The sequence below is a fragment of the Entelurus aequoreus genome, linkage group LG07 (assembly GCF_033978785.1).
Source record: "Entelurus aequoreus isolate RoL-2023_Sb linkage group LG07, RoL_Eaeq_v1.1, whole genome shotgun sequence".
NCBI classification, from domain to species: domain Eukaryota; kingdom Metazoa; phylum Chordata; class Actinopteri; order Syngnathiformes; family Syngnathidae; genus Entelurus; species Entelurus aequoreus.
Window position 1 is genome coordinate 74,340,819 of NC_084737.1, and position 23,428 is coordinate 74,364,246.

Below are 23,428 nucleotides of genomic sequence, written 5' to 3' on the forward strand. Positions count from 1 at the left end.
ATTTAAATGGAGATTTTGAGTGTACTATATGGGGCTTCACCAAAGAGACACCGTTATTTACTGCACAGTCATTTTGTCAAGCTCCTTACCTGTGGTGTTTTGCTATGTTTTCAAAAAAGCAGGAGACATGTACCACTTTTTATGGGCATTTTAGCAGCAGTCGTGCAGCGCATCTATGTTGACACTTTTTTATTTTATTTTTTACCACTGACGGTGCATGAGAGGGAGGCTGCACTTAAGTGCTCAAAAACGCAAAACATGCATGCTTCAAGAAGTTATTATCATATAGGACAGTGGTCCCCAACCACCGGCCCGGTACCGGTCCGTGGATCGATTGGTACCGGGCCGCAGAAGAAATAAAAATTTTAAAAAAATAATAATATATATATATATATATATTTTTTTATTTTTATTTAATCAACATAAAAAACACAATATACACTTACAATTAGTGCACCAACCCAAAAAACCTCCCCCATTTACACTCATTCACACAAAAGGGTTGTTTCTTTCTGTTATTAATATTCTGGTTCCTACATTATATATCAATGTATATCAATACAGTCTGCAAGGGATACAGTCCGTAAGCACACATGATTGTGTCCACTAATAGTACTAACCTTTAACAGTTCATTTTACTCATTTTCATTCATTACTAGTTTCTATGTAATTGTTTTTATATTGTTTTACTTTCTTTTTTATTCAAGAAAATGTTTTTAATTTGTTTATCTTATTTTATTAATTTTTTTAAAAAGTACCTCATCTTCACCATACCTGGTTATCCAAATTAGGCATAATAATGTGTTAACTCCACGACTGCATATATCGGTTGATATCGGTATCGGTAATTAAAAAGTTGGACAATAACGGATATCGGCAAAAAGCCATTATCGGACATCCCTAGTTGAAACCTACACGTAGGAGGGAGGATTCTCCGTTTGTGGTGTGTCTTCGCAGCACGTGCACTCCTCTCTCACAGTCGTGTGCGTAACGGAGTCGGTTTGTGCGTGCTTGTCCAACGTGCAAAATAAAATGCAAAACAGTGCTCCCAAAGTGGTGTGCTGAGTGACGATAAATCACAACGCGCGTGCTGTATGAAATATTTGCATTTCCGCCTCCGAATATTGTGGGCGTTTCGATGATCAGCCTATATTTTGCATATTAATGAAGACAAGAGACGCAAAATGAGTCGCACGCCTTATTCTGCTCAATTTAAGAGACGCAATCTACATTGCACACGTTTAGTAGATCAGCTTTGGGTGCAATGTTCCCTCTAATTTTGCATGTGTGTGAGCAAACGCACAAACTCCCTGAGCATTCAGTGGCGCCCATGTGAGCAACATCAGACGTGCACACCAGCGTCACACCTGTCCCAAACCTGACATCATAACAATTTAAATGTTTTATTAAAATAATTTTCCGATATAAGTGATTTTGCCCTCTTACAATGACAATAACAAAAAAACATGTTTTTCATGACCTACACTACCGTTCAAAAGTTTGTGTTTTTTAAATTTTTTAAAATTTTATTTAATTTTTTAATTAATTAATTTATTTTTTTTAATTTTATCTTTTCTTTCTAATCCATTTTATACCGCTTGTTACTCTCGGTGTCTCTTAGCCGCTCAGGCAAATCGTATTGTCTAAAAATGAATTTTCCCATCGATAACGTGACAATGTTAAATGTTGATGAACATCAATGTTAATTGATCATGTTAAATGACAAAACGGATTAAGTCGCTGGAATATAAAGACTATATATATATATATATATATATATATATATATATATATATATATATATATATATATATATATATATATATATATATATATATATATATATATATATATATATATATATATATACACTACCGTTCAAAAGTTTGGGGTCAACCAAACAATTTTGTGGAATAGCCTTCATTTCTAAGAACAAGAATAGACTGTCGAGTTTCAGATGAAAGTTCTCTTTTTCTGGCCATTTTGAGCGTTTAATTGACCCCACAAATGTGATGCTCCAGAAACTCAATCTGCTCAAAGGAAGGTCAGTTTTGTAGCATCTGTAACGAGCTAAACTGTTTTCAGATGTGTGAACATGATTGCACAAGGGTTTTCTAATCATCAATTAGCCTTCTGAGCCAATGAGCAAACACATTGTACCATTAGAACACTGGACTGATAGTTGCTGGAAATGGGCCTCTATACACCTATGTAGATATCGCACCAAAAACCAGACATTTGCAGCTAGAATAGTCATTTACCCCATTAGCAATGTATAGAGTGTATTTCTTTAAAGTTAAGACTAGTTTAACGTTATCTTCAATGAAAAGTACAGTGCTTTTCCTTCAAAAAAAAGGACATTTCAATGTGACCCCAAACTTTTGAACGGTAGTGTATGTGCTAGTATTGTATGTCTGGCTGCGGGTCCTGCCTTTTAAAAGAAATGTTACCCCTTTCAGAGATTACATTTAGTTCCTGTAACTTTCTGTCTGTAAAATACATCTTTTTATTAGCATTTATGAAATCTAGTGACAATATTTCATGAATAATATCCTTAGATTAACATCCTTAATAAATGGCAGTAAAATAAGCACACATGTGATTGAGGAGTCAGAGTGCTACAACCTGGCATTTACACATTGTGTGGCGTTGGGGTTGTCCCACTTTTTGTGTGGCCATAAACGCAGCACTGGCTAAGTGCCATGAGTGCGTGTGTCGGTGCAGGTGAGACAGAGCGAGCGGCTTCTGTTGATACGACGGATGACAAAGTTGGTTTAAGCCTGGTTTGTATGGCAGAAAATTACCAGTTTTTATAGATAAAAGTTTTTTTTACTCATGTTTTTGGTGTGGCTACAAACAGTTTTGCTCAATAAAGTGATTGATGGAATTCCTGTCCGTAAAGTGTCTCGACAGACGATAATTGAACTGTGTTGACAAAGATTGTTTTATTCATTGGGGCCACTCTTGTTGTCACTTGTCACTCATAGAGTTGCATTGCAAAATCATACAGAATAAATTGTAATGTGTTCATTTTGTTTAAAGTTCAGATGGGATTTTTTATTTTCTGCGCGGCATTAATTTGCTGTGCGCAGAGGACGCGTGAGCAGTGCGCAATTGCGCAGGCGCGCACCTTAGAGGGAACGTTATTTGGGTGTGCTATTAATTTTGCATGTGTTTTAGTACACGCAAACCTTTAGTAAATCAGGCTCTTGGGGTATTTAAGTAAAACATGAAGAGAACCTCTAGCAGCGGGTGAGTCCTGCTAAAGAAGATGACATCATCAGGATACTCCCTGGTGGAGCTGTAGCTTCCATATGTGCTGCTGGGACACTGCGGGGGAAAAAAAGATAGGTCACAGAGTTACATTTATTACTACTATGGTTACATTCTATTATTCTCCTTTGCCAAGAAGCCATTGTTTTTGTCTTTGCGTGTAGTGTAAAACTATGTAAACAAATTATGGTTCGATTTTGTGGACTACGAGTACCCAAGGAACAATAGGAACTGCTGAGGCCAAATCTTGGTTTCTTACATCCAATCTGCAAAAACCATCAAATCTAAATACTGTAACCACAACAATGGAGAAGAAGAATATTTTTATGTATGTATCTCCCGGGGATGTGGATGCCAGCCACAGTAAGGAGACCGATTTAATCCAAACGGAGACTGAGGGCATGAAGAAAAGGTACCAGGCAGCAAACTGGAGATTGTGGAGTACGTTACACTGCCACGTTCAGAACTAAGGCGCAGCAACAGGGTGAGCTAATGTTAGCCTGTGTTTATTTTGGTCATTTCTTAACATGACTTGTCATTTGTTTGACCAGCGCTGGTTTACATGCCCGATCCGAACCTTGGCTGATCGGATACTAGAAATAGTTCTTTTTAAGATCCATAGCAAGTTGTTGTGAGCTGGGAAAAAGAAAAGGATATTAGTGGCTTTATAATACAAAGTTATAGATACATTATAAGCCTTAAAAAATACTGTATTGCTTGTGCTTCTTAAACAGAACCTATCAAAGTGGGATATTCAGTGCCAGTACAGTTTACACATAAAAGAAAAAAAGACTGTGCCAAAAGAGAGTATCTAAAGAAGAACTAACACTTTTACACAGATCTGAGTTAGGGTTGTTGGGCCTTGGCAGGTCCGGGGCTGTACTTATCAAGCTTCTTAGAGTGCCATTTTACACTTAAGTCCTGAGAATTTGCGAAATTTAGTCCTACTCTCAAAATTAAGAATAAAAGCTTTTTATCAACGTTCTTAAGTCTAAGAATCACTCCTACTCTCCACGATATTTAAGAGACCTTCAGAGGTGTCTTAAGTGGTTAGGAGTTGCCAGCAGGGGATGGCACTGAGGCGAGAGAGACGTGCGCGAACGTTCAGGGAACGGAACAATGTTTTTTTTTTTTTTTGATGACGAGCAGCTGATCAAACGGTATCGTTTAGACAGAGCGGATATTATTTTTGTCACAGATTTAATACTTTTCGATTCCTTGTTGATTTCTGCATGTGTCTGCAGTGGGCTAGTATATATAGAGCCACCCACAGCAGTTTCAAATTAGTTGCCAAATTAATGAATTGGAAAGAAAATGTTATGACAGTAGCGTATGCGTGTGGCCGTGAGGTGAGTGACGTCAGTGAGTGTGTGGGCGATAGAAGAGAGGGAGCGGTAGCGTGAGTGCCGGCGGGGACTAGTTTGTTTTGTATTATTTTGTCGTTTATTGTCAAAATATACACTCCCATTGTCCACTTAAATATTTCCAAGATATTTCTTTATTCTTAGACAACGGATTCCCTTCCGTGATTGGTCATTTCTATGGACACAGAAATGACGTCACCTAAAATTCCGTTTACGGCACATAGTAATGTCGTAATTCAGCTCTGAGTGTGACACTTAAGATTCAGTCCTACACTTCGCTGAAAGTGTGAGTAAGACGCTTGATAACTAACTTTTAAATGCAGCTTTCAGCGAAGAATTTATTTACTCTTAAGTCAACTCTTAGCAGACTTCTTAGGAGTAATCCTAAGAAGCTTGATAAGTACGGCCCCTGAACTTTAACAGAACATGGTGGCATTCTAATTATGTTACGGCGACATCGTGGGGACTGTGGTCTGGAGTATGAACTCACAGTTCCGGGACGCGGGTAGGGCACTTTGCCAGTAAACTCCGCCCACTTGTACTGAGGTCCCTCCTTGTGCAAAAAGTTGCCCTTGAAAGCCCGGATCACATCCTCCATTCGGTAAACGCACACGGCCGAGCCATTGAGGATATCACTGCAAAACAAAGAAAGACAAATGACAGTTCAAGTAGATTCAGTTTAACTCTTATTACCTCCGGCCAGGTGGTTATGTAATCGTTGCCGTTGGTTTGCCAGTTAGTTAAAGCTAGCTAGCTGGCAACATGAGTCAAAAGTTATGGGTGCATTTTCATTAAACTATTAGGAAATGTCCAAAATGGAATGATAAACAACCAATTCAACTTTGGGCATGATCCGGATCATTTCTACTGTTACCTTATGTTTACACTTCAGTGTGTGTGCGTGTTCACTCTGTTTCTGTCATTCCGCTATGGATAACTCAAAAAAATATAGGTGGATTTTCATGTAACCTTAAAGGCCTACTAAAACCCACTACTACCGACCACACAGTCTGATAGTTTATATATCAATGATGAAATCTTAACATTGCAACACATGCCAATACGGCCGGGTTAACTTATAAAGTGACATTTTAAATTTCCCGCGAAACTTCCGGTTGAAAACGTCTATGTGTGATGACGTATGCGCGTGACGTCAATGGTTGAAACGGAACAATTCGGACACCATTGTATCCAATACAAAAAGCTCTGTTTTCATCTCAAAATTCCACAGTATTCTGGACATCTGTGTTGGTGAATCTTTTGCAATTTGTTTAATGAACAATGAAGACTGCAAAGAAGAAAGCTGTAGGTGGGATCGGTGTATTAGCGGCTGGCTGCAGCAACACAACCAGGAGGACTTTGACTTGGATAGCAGACGCGCTATCCGACGCTAGCCGCCGACCGCATCGATGATCGGGTGAAGTCCTTCGTCGCTCCGTCAATCGCTGGAACGCAGGTGAGCACGGGTGTTGATGAGCTGGCTGGTGTAGGTGGATGGCTAATGTTTTTAGCATAGCTCTGTGAGGTCCCGTAGCTAAGTTAGCTTCAATGGCGTCGTTAGCAACAGCATTGTTAAGCTTCGCCAGCCTGGAAAGCATTAACCGTGTAGTTACATGTCCATGGTTTAATAGTATCGTTGATTTTCTGTCTATCCTTCCAGTCAGGGGTTTATTTCTTTTGTTTCTATCTGCATTTAAGCACGATGCTATCACGTTAGCTCCGTAGCTAAAGTGCTTCGCCGATGTATTGTCGTGGAGATAAAAGTCACTGTGAATGTCCATTTCGCGTTCTCGACTCTCATTTTCAAGAGGATATAGTATCCGAGGTGGTTTAAAATACAAATCCGTGATCCACAATAGAAAAAGGAGAGAGTGTGGAATCCAATAACCCTTGTACCTAAGTTACGGTCAGAGCGAAAAAAGATTAGTCCTACACTGCACTCTAGTCCTTCACTCTCACGTTCCTCATCCACAAATCTTTCATCCTGGCTCAAATTAATGGGGTAATCGTCGCTTTCTCGGTCCGAATCGCTCTCGCTGCTGGTGTAAACAATGTGCAAATGTGAGGAGCCTTTCAACCTGTGACGTCACGCTACTTCCGGTACAGGCAAGGCTTTTTTTATCAGCGACCAAAAGTTGCAAACTTTATCGTCGTTGTTCTCTACTAAATCCTTTCAGCAAAAATATGGCAATATCGCGCAATGATCAAGTATGACACATAGAATGGATCTGCTATCCCCGTTTAAATAAGAACATTTCATTTCACTAGGCCTTTAAAAACAGCACTGCACATCATAATGGCGGCTACAGTTTTGATGTTAAAGGTCTAAAAAAAATTATGTAGAACGTCTGGGGGGCCGGATTGAAAATCTTAATGGGCCGCGGGCCGTATTTTTTCCAGGTTTGATATAGATGTACAACTTTGTTCACTATTGTAAGGTAGTAATAGCTCTACGAGGGCTTTTGTCGTTATCAAAATGATTGCCATCCACTGAATTGTGTTTTTTTAAACCATTGAGTTCCACAGTCACATCAACGGAGGGGTTGGACATGTGTATGTACACATATATACTACAGAAAGTCAACACACAGAAATACATAAAATTCCAAAATTTTTGAGTCTTCTATTGTAAAAAATTGCAAAACATTTGTTTTAACATTGTATTATATTTTAAAACCTATACAATTCAGTGTTTCCCATAAACTGCCAAGATACCTGTGGCGGTGGGGGCATGGCTATGGGCGTGGTCACCATGACATCATCGAGTAATTTGCATAATTTACTACAATGATATGATTTTCTCTAAAAAGGCTCAAAAATGTATACTTACTAATTAATAATAACAGTTTTGTTTTAAACGTCCATCCATCCATCCATTTTACAATATAATTACAACACTTTATGTACATATTTATATACATATTTGAACAATAAGCTATTCACTGAAATATATTTATTAATTGTGGTTCTTACAAAAAATATTTCTTATAAAATATAAAAGCTAAAATGTCTCTTAAAGCTCTGCCCCTTTAATTAGTGCATACTAAATAATTTAACTTTAGCCTACTACTACAACCCTTATTATTTACCAGCAACATAAAGTGAAACAGAGGCAGAGGTGCCCTGCCACAGTCAGTAACAAATAAACAGAAAACGTAAAGTAAATCTGAACAGCCTATATGGGCATCTACATCAACTATATGATTTGCCTGAGAAGCTGGACAGGACAAACAAAAATAAAATAAAAAAATAAAATAAATAAAAAAAAAAATATATATATATATATATATATATATATATATATATATATATATATATATATATATATATATATATATATATATATATATATATATATATATTTGTGGCGGACGTAATTCTTTTGTGGCGGGCCGCCACAAATAAATGAATGTGTGGGAAACACTGCAATTCAATTGAAAAAGAAACAAACTTAAACACAATTACCTGGTTGCATTATTTAAGAGAAAAAAAACCATCTCCAGCTCTTCAGTTGACAATCCCAATGCATATGTGTGGTTATAAACAAAGAGTAACACAATGACCTTCCTAGAGCAACATAATTCCACCCCACTCTGGATTTCTGTCAGATCCTGCTGAGCTTCCACAGGCAAACCTCAGCCACCATTATGAACAGACCCACTCCTCCCTCCCACCGCGCTACCTGTCATCACACTTGAGCTTCACACTATTTATTCTAAAAAGAAACGAGAGGAACCCGAAGCCGACCATAACTTTCAATACCGCCCGAGTGGTAAATACAAATGGACAAATGTGTATTTTTTTAAGGAACCGTGACTTCAAGAAGTCAAGCCAGTGACTGAGCGTGCTAAGAACACGCCTGCATTGTAAATAAACAATTTCGGTGCGTCTGTACAAGAATGCATGGACTCTATTGTTAGAAATAATGCAGAAAATGTGCCAAAGAGGAAGAAATAAAGTTTGTACATTCTTACGGCTGTACTACAGTACTGCAGTACTAATGAATTAAAAAAGGTACCGTATTTTTCGGACTATAAGTCGCAGTTTTTTTCATAGTTTATACTGAGGAGCGACTTATGTGTGAAGTTATTAACACATTAGCGTAAAATATCAAATAATATTACTTAGCTCATTCACGTAAGAGACTAGACGTATAAGATTTCATGGGATTTAGCGATTAGGAGTGACAGATTGTTTGGTAAACGTATAGCATGTTCTATATGTTATAGTTATTTGAATGACTCTTACCATAACATGTTACGTTAACATACCAGGCACCTTCTCAGTTGGTTATTTATGCCTCATATAACGTACACTTATTCAGCCTGTTGTTCACTATTCTTTATTTATTTTAAATTGCCTTTCAAATGTCTATTCTTGGTGTTGGCTTTTATCAAATACATTTCCCCAAAAAATGCGACTTATACTCCAGTGCGACTTATATATGTTTTTTTCCTTCTTTATTATGCATTTTCGGCAGGTGCGACTTAAACTCCGAAAAATACGGTACTTGAAATTTAGGAATATAAATCGATCTATCGATGTATCGATCAATCGTTACATCCTTACTAACCGCTAACAGCAAGCTAGCGCTCCTGAACGTAAACAAACGGGCGGATCGACACAAATATCAGACGTAACGATACCAAGTATACACTGTGTTCCAATTCATTATGCAAATTGGATTCAAGAGTCAAAAACATTTTTTGTTTGTTTGTTTTTCCGTTAAACTCATGGATGGTATTGTGTCTCAAGACTCTGTAGATCATTGACATCAATCTCAAACAACTGTGATAAATAGAGTTTCCCGCCCTGAGATCGGTAGGTTGTGAGTTCAAACCCCGGCCGAGTCATACCAAAACTATAAAAATGGGACCCATTACCTCCCTGCTTGACACTCAGCATCAAGGGTTGCAATTGGGGGGTTAAATCACCAAAAATGATTCCCGGGCGCGGGCACCGCTGCTGCCCACTGCTCCCCTCACCTCCCAGGAGGTGATCAAGGGTGATGGTTCAAATGCAGAGAACAATTTCGCCACACCTAGTGTGTGTGTGTGACAATCATTGGTACTTTAACTTTTACTTAAATAGTCTCCCAGGTTAGCCCAATCAAAGGAAAACTACTTAAAAGACATGTTCCAGGCCACAGGTTTCAAGCGAAATAGGGAAGAAAAACGATCTCTTTGCTGCTGAAAAGCGTAAGATAGTACAAACCCCGTTTCCATATGAGTTGGGAAATTGTGTTAGATGTAAATACAAATGGATTTGCAAATCCTTTTCCACCTATATTCAGTTGAATGCACTACAAAGACAACATATTTGATGTTCAAACTCATAAACTTTATTTTCTTTTTGCAAATAATAATTAACTTAGAATTTCACGGCTGCAACACGTGCCAAAGTAGTTGGGAAAGGGCATGTTCACCACTGTGTTACATGGCCTTTCCTTTTAACAACACTCAGTAAACATTTGGGAACTGAGGAGACACATTTTTGAAGCTTCTCAGGTGGAATTCTTTCCCATTCTTGCTTGATGTACAGCTTAAGTTGGTGACCCTCGCCCCATCCTTGTTTGTGAATGACTGAGCATTTCATGGAATCTACTTTTACACCCAATCATGGCACCCACCTGTTCCCAATTTGCCTGTTCACCTGTGGGATGTTCCAAATAAGTGTTTGATGAGCGTTCCTCAACTTTATCAGTATTTATTGCCACCTTTCCCAACTTCTTTGTCACGTGTTGCTGGCATCAAATTGTAAAGTTAATGATTATTTGCACAAAAAAAAAAAATGTTTATCAGTTTGAACATCAAATATGTTGTCTTTGTAGCATATTCAACTGAATATGGGTTGAAAATAATTTGCAAATCATTGTATTCCGTTTATATTTACATCTAACACAATTTCCCAACTCATATGGAAACGGGGTTTGTACACTATATGGTCTTATAATGTTACAAATTCAACATGTGACCATTTTGAGTTCTTCACAGCCTATAAAATGTCTTGAAACGCTGTTGTGCTTAATAACTTGGAAGAGTGGACTTATTCATTGTATTTATTTACTGTAAAAATACCGTTATCATTTCGAGATTTGCTCAATTAAATTTGAATTAAACTAACGGCGGATGACTTGAAAATGATACTGACTGACATTTGCATCAATTATTTATGACAATTTGAGTGAAATTTACTTTGCATAATAAGTTGGAACACGGTGTAAGAGCCGTATCTGGTCGATTCAATATCTTTATTATCACAAAATCTTCTGTTTATTTTCATAAACTTAGGAAATACGTCCCTGGACACAATATGTTACTGCGTAAGTCAGCAGCCAAATTGGGAGCCGTTGTAAGCTTACTTAGTACTAAAGAGAAGTATGTTCACTGTGGTATTTAATGTCAAAATTGTTCTTTGATTGCAATAAGAAACATATGTTTAAAGGCCTACTGAAATGAATTTGTCTTATTTAAACGGGGATAGCAGGTCCATTCTATGTGTCATACTTGATCATTTCGCAATATTGCCATATTAAGGATTTAGTAGAGAAAATCGACGATAAAGTTCGCAACTTTTGCTCGCTGATAAAAAAAGCCTTGCCTGTACCGGAAGTAGCGTGACGTCACAGGAGGTAATATTCCTCACAATTTTCCTTTGTTTACAATGGAGCGAGAGAGATTCGGAGCGACAAAGCGACGATTACCCCATTAATTTGAGCGAGGATAAAAGATTCGTAGATGAGGAACGTTACAGTGAAGGACTAGAGAGGCAGTGATGGACGCATCTTTTTTCGCTCTGACCGTAACTTAGGTACAAGCTGGCTCATTGGATTCCACACTCTCTCCTTTTTCTATTGTGGATCACGGATTTGTATTTTAAATCACCTCGGATACTATATCCTCTTGAAGATGAGAGTCGAGCACGCGAAATGGACATTTAAAGTGACTTTTATCTCCACGACAATACATCGGTGACACACTTAGCTACTGAGCTAACGTGATAGCATCGTTCTCAAATGAAAATAGAAACAAAAGAAATTAAAGCTGCAAGCAGCGATGGACGGGACCGAATTTGAGGGCTCATAAAATCCAAACCGGAGCAGTAATTAAAACTCTTTCATCAACTTTTAATCAGAATGGTTCAATCTCTCTCCTGTGTTAATTTGAAGCCGACACGACAAACGCGCTCAGAGGAGATAATGTTTGAAAAAAGGTGACTGTTTTTACACAACTTTTGTTTTGAAGGTGGAATTGCAAACTTCCTGTTGATTTTTGCTGGGGGTTGTCAGTGTATGAAATATAGGTCTAAGTGAGACTTACATAGAGGTTTTTGTTTCATGTCTCTACGACATTCCTACTGGGAGTTAGAGGCCGTTTTGTCTGTGTTTTCTTCCTAGGGGCGCTAGAGCGCAATTTTTAGTTTTGGGGTTTGGTTTTTTGATTAGATCGCAATTTTCACCAGTCCTGATGTGTGTGTCCAATTTGGTGAGTTTTGAAGCATGTTAAGGGGGTCAAATTACAGCTCAAAGAGGCGGCGGAATAATAATAAAACGCTAAAAATTCAATAGGGTCCTCTGTCCCAAAGGGACTCGGTCCCTAATTAAAGCTGCAAGCAGCGATGGACGGGACCGACTTTTAGGGCTCATAAAATCCAAACAGGAGCAGTAATTAAAACTCTTTCATCAACTTTTAATCAGAAGGGTTCAATCTTTCTCCTGTGCTAATTTGAAGCCGACACGACAAACGCGCTCAGAGGAGATAATGTTTGAAAAAAGGTGACTGTTTTTACACAACTTTTGTTTTGAAGGGGGAATTGCAAACTTCCTGTTGATTTTTGCTGGGGGTTGTCAGTGTATGAATTATAGGTCTTAAGTGAGACTTACATAGAGGTTTTTGTTTCATGTCTCTACGACATTCCTACTGGGAGTTAGAGGCAGTTTTGTCTGTGTTTTCTTCCTAGGGGGCGCTAGAGCGCAATTTTTAGTTTTGGGGTTTGGCTTTTTGATTACATCGCAATTTTCACCAGTCCTGATGTGTGTGTCCAATTTGGTGAGTTTTGAAGCATGTTAAGGGGGTCAAATTACAGCTCAAAGAGGCGGCGGTATAATAATAAAACGCTAGAAATTCAATAGGGTCCTCTGTCCCAAAGGGACTCGGTCCCTGATAAACCCCTGACTGGAAGGATAGACAGAAGATCAACAATACTATTAAACCATGTACATGTAACTACACGGTTACATCAACAGCCGTGCTCACCTGCGTTCCTGCGATCGACGGCGCGACGAAGGACACCCATCATCGACGAAGCTCTGTAGCATGAGCTAACGTGATAGCATCTGTCTCAAATGCAGATAGAAACAAAATAAATTAAAGCTGCAAGCAGCATTGGTCGGGTCCGCCTTTTGGCAGGTGCTAGTCCTAGGTGTCCCAATACTTTTGTCCAGTGGTAGTCCTGAGTGAGACCTACATAGAGGTTTTTGTTTCGTGTCTCTACGATATTTGTACTGGGAGTTAGAGGAAGTTGTGTCTGAGTTCACATTGTCATTATAGGGTATTGTGTGTATTGAGGCCAAAGAAGGTTTAATTGCATTTTCGTTGTCATTTTTGGCACCGTAGCAGCATCAGTGCTGCGGGTCTTTGAAGGCTCGTAAAATCAAAACGGTAGCACTTATTAAAAATCCGTACACAACTTCTAATCAGAAGGGTTCAATCTCTCTCCTGTAGCAGTTTGAAGCCGAAACGACAAACGCGCTCAGAGGAGATAACGTTTGATGTTTGGTGACCGTTTGTAACAAAAATTTTGTTTTGAAGGAGGAATAGCAAATTTCCTGTTGATTTTTGCTGAAGGATGTCAATCTATGAAATGTAGGTCTAGGCGAGACCTACATAGAGGTATTTGTTTCATGTCTCTACGACGTTCCTAACGGAAGTTACAAGCAGTTTTCCTCTGAGGAGCAGTTTTTTCTCTTTTTTTTCCAAAAATTATGTAGAGCACAATTTTGAGTTTTGGGATTCGGTTTTTTTTTTTAGATCACAGTTTCCACCAGTCCCGATGTGTGTGAGAATTTTGGTGAGTTTTGAAGTATTTTAAGGGGGTCAAATTACAGCTCAAAAATCAAAAATGAGTGTTTTTAGTCATTTTTTGTCTTGAAGGGGAAATTGCCAACTTCCTGTTGGTTTTCGCCCGAAGAAGTGAAATTATGAATTGTAGGTCTAACTGAGACCTACATACAGGTTTTTGTTTCATGTCTCTACGACCTTACAACTTTAATGTATTATAAGATTCGGCTACAATAAAGCCAATGATGACATTTTTTTTGGACCCCTTTATTTTGAAAATGATTGAAAAAGTATCAAAACACATTTTGGTACCGGGACAACCCTATTTTGTAGCGTGCTGGCTGGTTGCCATGGTGATGAGCGATCAAAGTGTTCCAGCCATATGTGGCCTTTGTGTATGCTTCCTATATTGCAGTTGAACTTACCACAGACATATTTAAGCAAATGAACACTTGGGGAAAATACCAAAAAGGCATGTTGTCTTTGGACTTAAACCAAATGTGTGGCTGCTTTTAATTTGCAGTGATACGTTGTGAATATGTTTATAACGTTAGTTGCCGAGTCATGTGCAGATGTTCAGCACAACAGATGAGATGTGAGATGAGAATCTTCAACAAAAGGGGGATTCGGCGCACACCCTCAAACCCCCGACATGTTGGAGTGAAAACAAAATGTGCTCAGCCAAGTGCCAAATGTTACATTGGCTCCAGCTTTCCTACTCATTTAACCAAACACAAACCTCCTTCAATTCTTCTCCTAGCTGTTTGACACTTTCAATAATACGAGCTGTGAAAATGAAAGTGAGTGTTTCCAAAAGTAAACTACCGTATTTTTCGGATTATAAGTCGCAGTTTTTTTTCATGGTTTGGCCGAGGGTGCGACTTATGTGTGAAATTATTAACACATTACCGTAAAATATCAAATAATATTATTCAACTTATTCACGTAAAAGACGAAGAAAATGGCAACAATAGTCACACACACGTCAACCAATAAGAATTCGGCGAGGGAGGGTCATGGCAGAAGTGCATTGTGGGTCATGTGATGCTATTTGCTATATGCTACTGCCATAGCTATTAAAATGGATCAAATCAACATGGGCGGTAACTTATAAAAACTGAGAAGGACTGAACAAAAATGACACCGAAAAGGAAATCATATACTGCGGATTACAAGCTGGAAGTAGTGAAATATGCATTTTTTTAATTTATTTTTTTATAAAGAAATACAATCATGTGTGCTTACGGACTGTATCCCTGCAGACTGTATTGATCGATATCAAGGGTCACCAACGCAGTGCCCGCGGGCACCAGGTAGCCCGTAAGGACCAGATGAGTAGCCCGCTGGCCTGTTCTAAAAATAGCTCAAACAGCAGCACTTACCAGTGAGCTGCCTCTATTTTTTAAATTGTATTTATTTACTAGCAAGCTGGTCTCGCTTTTCTCGACATTTTTAATTCTAAGAGAGACAAAACTCAAATAGAATTAGAAAATCCAAGAAAATATTTTAAAGACTTGGTCTTTGCTTGTTTAAATAAATTCATTAATTTTTTTACTTTGCTTCTTATAACTTTCAGAAAGACAATTTTAGAGAAAAAATACAACCTTAAAAATGATTTTAGGATTTTTAAACACATATACCTTTTAAATTCCTTCCTCTTCTTTACTGACAATTGAAATCAATGTTCAAGTAAATTTATTTTTTTTATTGTAAAGAATAATAAATACATTTTAATTTAATTTCTCATTTTAGCTTCTGTTTTTTCGACGAAGAATATTTGTGAAATATTTCTTCAAACTTATTATGATTAAAATTTAAAAAAAATTATTCTGGCAAATCTAGAAAATCTTTAGAATCAAATTTAAATCTTATTTCAAAGTCTTTTGAATTTCTTTTAAAATTTTTGTTCTGGAAAATCTAGAAGAAATAATGATTTGTCTTTGTTAGAAATATAGCTTGGTCCAATTTGTTATGTATTCTAACAAAGTGCAAATTGGATTGTAACCTATTTAAAACATGTCATCAAAATCCTAAAATGAATCTTAATCAGGAAAAATTACTAATGATGTTCCATAAATTCTTTTTTACATTTTTTCAAAAAGATTTGAATTAGCTAGTTTTTTCTCTTCTTTTTTTCGGTTGAATTTTGAATTTTAAAGAGTCGAAATTGAAGATAAACTATGTTTCAAAATTTAATTGTCTTTTTTTTTCATGTTTTCTCCTCTTTTAAACCGTTCAATTAAGTGTAAATATCATTAATTATTAATAATAACAGAGTTAAAGGTAAATTGAGCAAATTGGCTATTTCTGGCAATTTATTTAAGTGTGTATCAAACTGGTAGCCCTTCGCATTAATCCATACTTGCCAACCCTCCCGTTTTTAGCGGGAGAATCCCGGTATTCAGCGCCTCTCCCGACAACCTCCCGGCAGAGATTTTCTCCCGACAAACTCCCGGTATTCAGCCGGAGCTGGAGGCCACGCCCCCTCCAGCTCAATGCGGACCTGAGACTGAGTGGGGACAGCCTGTTCTCACGTCCGCTTTCCCACAATATAAACAGCTTGCCTGCCCAATGACGTCATAGAACGGACTTCTCCATTGAACACGGTGGCCGAAATGATATACTCATCATGAACGGAGAAGTTAAACAGGACAATACTGCCATCTAATGGATAGCCACCGGAACACTGAAATTCAAGTATTTTTTTTATTTTTTCTATGTAAATAAATATATATATATATATATATATATATATATATATATATATATATATATATATATGTAGAATTCACTGAAAGTCAAGTATTTCATGCACACACACACACATATATATATATATATATATATATATATATATATATATATATATATATATATATATATATATATATATATATATATATATGAAATATATATGAAATATATATATATATATATATATACATATATATATATATATATATATATATACATATATATATATATATATATATATATATATATATATATATATATATATATATATATATATATATATGAAATATATATGAATAACTCGAGTTGGTGAATTCTAGCTGTAAATAACCACGCACCCCCCCGCCCCCCGCTACCCCCCACCTCCCGATATTGGAGGTCTCAAGGTTGGCAAGTATGCATTAATCAGTACCCAAGAAGTAGCTCTTGGTTTCAAAAAGGTTGGTGACCCCTGATCTATATTGATATATAATGTATATATTGTGTTTTTTATGTTGATTTAATAAAAAAAAAAAAAAAAAAAAGGATTTATTTTCTTTTTATTTCTAGTGCGGCCCGGTACCAATCGGTCCGCGGACCGGTGGTTGGGGACCACTGATCTAACTGACTCAAATGCCGAGAATATATTGTATTCCAGGATAACTTCTGCAAAAAGCAGAATGACGTGCGCACAAAAAGCCAGTGTTCCACAGCAGTGATGACAACATGATGAAAACTCATGTGAGCTTCACCCCTCAGCATGAATGTGTTCCTTTCACAAGTCACAGCGGCAGAAGGTCCTGCAGCCGGCGTGAAACCCACAATATGTTGCATCATCATATCTGCATCACACACACGCTCAAGTGCCACGGATTATGTTTTGACTCCCATGCTGGTTAGTCATCTATTTCCCCCAGCAAATGTACCCTCCTTTTATTTAAGTTTCTTCTTCTTATGGGTCCTAACCTCAAGCTAAATATAATAGCAGCAGCAGATCAATATCATGACTTAGTGTTTTTCTTTCTTTCCTCCACCATGTGTAAAGTCAGATCTCCCCTCCCAGTGTGACTTCCCTGCTGCCTCCCACCCACCACCATGCTGGCATTTCCCAACATGGCTGCTCAACGCCATTACGAAACAGCGCCGCCTGCCTACCTGGAAGTGGTGAACAGTCCGTAGATGAGAGGGTTCTTCTTGTCTTTGCCATGCAGGATGAAAACGTCCTCTGCATTGAGAGAATAAAGAAGAATAAATGTCAGAAGAGCACGTTAAAACTCAAACTATGCACTGCGTAAAACCGCAGCTGGTTTATTGCATATTTTCTGTGACAAAATGTAATTTTAGATTCAATCAAATTAGAGGGAAATCAAGAGTTTCTATAGCAGCAACATTAAATACAGTACAGTATACAATACAGTGGCAATAGCAGCACAGTGCAGAGTAAACAAATCAAGTATGAATAAAATAAAAAAGACAGCTATTAATAAAACTGAGACAAATATGTACGTATAACAATCAAGGCATTATTGCACATTATTTGCGTAAATTATCACACATTGTCCCTGTTTTAAAGTAAATATTTTCAATACATATTGTTAAAAATGTGAATTCATTGATGTAAATGTTCATTTACACATTTTACCTTAAACGTATTGAGAATAATTTGACTCAGTTAGGGTTTTATGTCAATGTTGTGGCACACTTTAAATCAGGGGTCACCAACCTTTTTGAAAGCAAGAGCTACTTCTTGGGTACTGATTAATGCGAAGGGCTACCAGTTTGATACACACTTAAATAAATTGCCAGAAATAGCCAAATTGCTCAATTTACCTTTAACTCTGTTATTATTAATAATTAATGATATTTACACTTATTTGAACGGTTTAAAAGAGGAGAAAACACGAAAAAAAATGACAATTAAATTTTGAAACATAGTTTATCTTCAATTTCGACTCTTTAAAATTCAAAATTCAACCGAAAAAAAGAAGAGAAAAACTAGGTAATTCGAATCTTTTTGAAAAAATAAAAAAAATAATTTATGGAACATCATTAGTAATTTTTCCTGATTAAGATTAATTTTAGAATTTTGATGACATGTTTTAAATAGGTTAAAAATCCAATCTACACTTTGTTAGAATATATAACAAATTGGACCAAGCTATATTTCTAACAAAGACAAATCATTATTTCTTCTAGATTTTCCAGAACAAAAATTTTAAAAGAAATTCAAAAGACTTTGAAATAAGATTTAAATTTGATTCTACAGATTTTCTAGATTTGCCAGAATAATTTTTTTGAATTTAATAATAATAAGTTTGAAGAAATATTTCACAAATATTCTTCGTCGAAAAAACAGAAGCTAAAATGAAGAATTAAAATAAAATGTATTTATTATTCTTTACAATAAAACCCTTTTTTTTTACTTGAACATTGATTTAAATTGTCAGGAAAGAAGAGGACGGAATTTAAAAAGTAAAAAGGTATATGTGTTTGTATTTTTTCTCTAAAATTGTCTTTCTGAAAGTTATAAGAAGCAAAGTAAAAAAATTAATGAATATATTTAAACAAGTGAAGACCAAGTCTTTAAAATATTTTCTTGGATTTTCAAATTCTATTTGAGTTTTGTCTCTCTTAGAATTAAAAATGTCGAGCAAAGCGAGACCAGCTTGCTAGTAAATAAATAAAATGTAAAAAATAGAGGCAGCTCACTGGTAAGTGCTGCTATTTGAGCTATTTTTAGAACAGGACAGTGGGCTACTCATCTGGTCCTTACGGGCTACCTGGTGCCCGCGGGCACCGCGTTGGTGACCCCTGCTTTAAATGAAGACACGGAGTAATTAAAAGCACAGAAACATAGTGACTGAATTTAAATAATTCCATAGCCGTATTTTTCGGACTATAAGTCGCTCCGGAGTATAAGTCGCACCGGCCGAAAATGCATAATAAAGAAGGAAAAAAACATATATAAGTCGCACTGGAGTATAAGTCGCATTTTTTGGGGGAAATGTATTTGATAAAAGCCAACACCAAGAATAGACATTTGAAAGGCAATTTAAAATAAATAAAGAATAGTGAACAACAGGCTGAATAAGTGTACGTTATATGAGGCATAAATACCCAACTGAGAAGGTGCCTGGTATGTTAACGTAACATATTATGGTAAGAGTAATTCAAATAACTATAACATATAGAACATGCTATACGTTTACCAAACAATCTGTCACTCCTAATCGCTAAATCCCATGAAATCTTATACGTCTAGTCTCTTACGTGAATGAGCTAAGTAAAATTATTTGATATTTTACGCTAATGTGTTAATAATTTCACACATAAGTCGCTCCTGAGTATAAGTCGCACCCCCGGCCAAACTATGAAAAAAACTGCGACTTATAGTCCGAAAAATACGGTAACAGTAGAACCTCAAACACAACTAAGGAATTCAGAATTTGACCACATCTTGGTAGAAATATAAAATACCTACAGTATTCCATTAGAGTTGTACAACCAACTCTGTAACAATGTTTTGTTTTTTCTTTGGCTTTTCTGGGACACCTACGGATGGAATCACTTAAAGTGTTATGTTGTTTTCACAGTGGCTAACTTCTTTTTAAAATCGAGATAAACGATATGTAACGTGCATCGGCAGTGTGACTCGTTTGCTTTACACCTCAGTTGTTATGAAAGTGAAACCTGATTTAGGAATAATATACAAACCCCGTTTCCATATGAGTTGGGAAATGGTGTTAGATGTAAATATAAACGGAATACAATGATTTGCGAATCCTTTTCAACCCATATTCAGTCGAATGCACTACAAAGACAACATATTTGATGTTCAAACTCCTAAACTTAATTTTTTTTTTTTGCAAATAATAATTAACTTAGAATTTCACGGCTGCAACACGTGCCAAAGTAGTTGGGAAAGGGCATGTTCACCACTGTGTTACATGGCCTTTCCTTTTAACAACACTCAGTAAACGTTTGGGAACTGAGGAGACACATTTTTGAAGCTTCTCAGGTGGAATTCTTTCCCATTCTTGCTTGATGTACAGCTTAAGTTGTTCAACAGTCCGGGGGTCTCCCTTCTGCTATTTTAGTCTTCATAATGCGCCACACATTTTCAATGGGAGACAGGTCTGGACTACAGGCAGGCCAGTCTAGTACCCGCACTCTTTTACTATGAAGCCACGTTGATATAACAAGTGACTTGGCATTGTCTTGCTGAAATAAGCAGGGGCGTCCATGGTAACGTTGCTTGGATGGCAACATATGTTGCTCCAAAACCTGTATGTACCTTTCAGCATTAATGGTGCCTTCACAGATGTGTAAGTTACCCAAGTCTTGGGCACTAATACACCCCCATACCATCACAGATGCTGGCTTTTCAACTTTGCGCCTATAACAATCCGGATGGTTCTTTTCCTCTTTGGTCCGGAGGACACGACGTCCACAGTTTCCAAAAACAATTTGAAATGTGGACTCGTCAGACCACAGAACACTTTTCCACTTTGTATCAGTCCATCTTAGATGAGCTCAGGCCCAGCGAAGCCGACGGCGTTTCTGGGTGTTGTGGATAAACGGTTTTCGCCTTGCATAGGAGAGTTTTAACTTGCACTTACAGATGTACAACCAACTGTAGTTACTGACAGTGGGTTTCTGAAGTGCTCCTGAGCTCATGTGGTGATATCCTTTACACACTGATGTCGCTTGTTGATGCAGTACAGCCTGAGGGATCGATGGTCACGGGCTTAGCTGCTTACGTGCAGTGATTTCTCCAGATTCTCTGAACCCTTTGATGATATTACGGAGCGTAGATGGTGAAACCCCTAAATTCCTTGCAATAGCTGGTTGATAAAAGGTTTTTCTTAAACTGTTCAAAAATTTGCTCACGCATTTGTTGACAAAGTGGTGACCCTCACCCCATCCTTGTTTGTGAATGACTGAGTATTTCATGGAATCTACTTTTATACCCAATCATGGCACCCACCTGTTCCCAATTTGCCTTGTTCACCTGTGGGATGTTCCAAATAAGTGTTTGATGAGCATTCCTCAACTTTATCAGTATTTATTGCCACCTTTCCCAACTTCTTTGGCACGTGTTGCTGGCATCAAATTCTAAAGTTAATGATTATTTGCAACAACAAAAAAAGTTTATCAGTTTGAACATCAAATATGTTGTCTTTGTAGCATATTCAACTGAATATGGGTTGAAAAGGATTCGCAAATCATTGTATTCCGTTTATATTTACATCCAACACAATTTCCCAACTCATATGGAAACAGGGTTTGTATTAATGGATCAGGTTATTTTCTTATGCCATTAAATATTTTGTGCGTCAAAAACATTCATTGGGAAGCGTGTTTGTGAGTCTGCATGTGCAGGTTGTGATGGTGTTACTTGCTATTCATTATGTGTGCTCTCAGTCTGACTGTGTGACTAATGACACTTGGAATGGATCTGTGGCCATTAATAACCAACCACCGTGGGTGAGCCTAGCGCCAGGGCCGCCACAGGAGAACCAACACCTGCTGTCTCACACACACACTCACACACACACACTGGCACCACACCTCGGTCTTCTCTCTTAATTTCCAACACGGCGGATTAAAGTCCATCGACATGTTCTCACTAAATTTGCATTTATTCCATCTGTCTGCCTAGCAACACCTGCAAGCTGTTCTTAACAGAATTGACTAAGATACTATACACAAATAATGTCATGATTTAATAGAAAAGAGACAATTTATTGGTTACTTGGCTTAAAAAATAAATTAAAAAATCTATAAATCTAGCCCCAACCTTCTTAAGTGTAAAATGTGTTGTTTACTACATTTGTGGAGTGTTTTAATGGAATATTTCTTTCGACATTCATTTGAGTGCATGTATCGCATCACAATGTGAATCTGTTAATATGCTAAAACTACACTACCGAATCAAAAGTTCGGGGTCACATTGAAATGTCGTTATTTTTGAAGGAAAAGCACTGTACTTTTCAATGAAGATAACTTTAAACTAGTCTTAACTTTAAAGAAATACACTCTATACATTGCTAATGTGGTAAATGACTATTCTAGCTGCAAATGTCTGGTTTTTGGTGCAATATCTACATAGGTGTATAGAGGCCCATTTCCAGCAACTATCACCCCAGTGTTCTAATGGTACAATGTGTTTGCTCATTGGCTCAGAAGGCTAATTGATGATTAGAAAACCCTTGTGCAATCATGTTCACACATCTGAAAACAGTTGAGCTCGTTACAGAAGCTACAAAACTGACCTTCCTTTGAGCAGATTGAGTTTCTGGAGCATCACATTTGTGGGGTCAATTAAACGCTCAAAATGGCCAGAAAAAGAGAACTTTCATCTGAAACTCGACAGTCTATTCTCGTTCTTAGAAATGAAGGCTATTCCACGAAATTGTTTGGGTGACCCCAAACTTTTGAACGGTAGTGTACATGTAAACTGGTAATAAAGTAAACTGTACATTATACATTGTCAGTGACCATGGAACTTGTCTGGCTGCCTTATGTGGTTATCGACATCATCCAACTGAAACTAGCACATGTATTTGTGACTTCGGCCAGAGACATAAGAAAAATGGACGGATGCAAAGTTCTTGCAGTAATTTCATTGTATGTAAATGCAAATCTTTATTCTGGTGAGTAACAATTTTTTTTATTTTTTTTAAATGGTTTCATTTTGTTAGTTGCTCTAGCAGAATCCAGGGGCCGTACTTATCAAGCTTCTTAGAGTGCCATTTTACACTTAAGTCCTGAGAATTTGCAAAATTTAGTCCTACTCTCAAACTTAAGAATAGAAGCTTTTTATCAACGTTCTTAAGTCTAAGAATCACTCCTACTCTCCACGATATTTAAGAGACCTTCAGAGGTGTCTTAAGTGGTTAGGAGTTGCCAGCAGGGGATGGCACTGAGGCGAGAGAGACGTGCGCATACGTTCAGGGAGCGGAACGATGTCCTGGATTTGTTTGATGACGAGCAGCT

General features: G+C 37.3%; 1 protein-coding gene across 5 annotated transcripts in view; it reads right to left on the minus strand.

Annotated features, from left to right (window-relative positions):
- Positions 1-23,428, minus strand: part of sema3h (sema domain, immunoglobulin domain (Ig), short basic domain, secreted, (semaphorin) 3H) — a 223,171-nt gene that overhangs the window by 16,456 nt on the left and 183,287 nt on the right. For all 5 annotated transcript variants that reach the window (XM_062054464.1, XM_062054463.1, XM_062054460.1 and 2 more), the window contains 3 exons: positions 17,585-17,654; positions 5,128-5,272; positions 3,241-3,330 (listed from right to left, as the gene is read on the minus strand). In XM_062054464.1, coding sequence (XP_061910448.1) covers positions 3,241-3,330; positions 5,128-5,272; positions 17,585-17,654 — 305 coding nt within the window. The remainder of the gene's footprint in view (positions 1-3,240; positions 3,331-5,127; positions 5,273-17,584; positions 17,655-23,428) is intronic.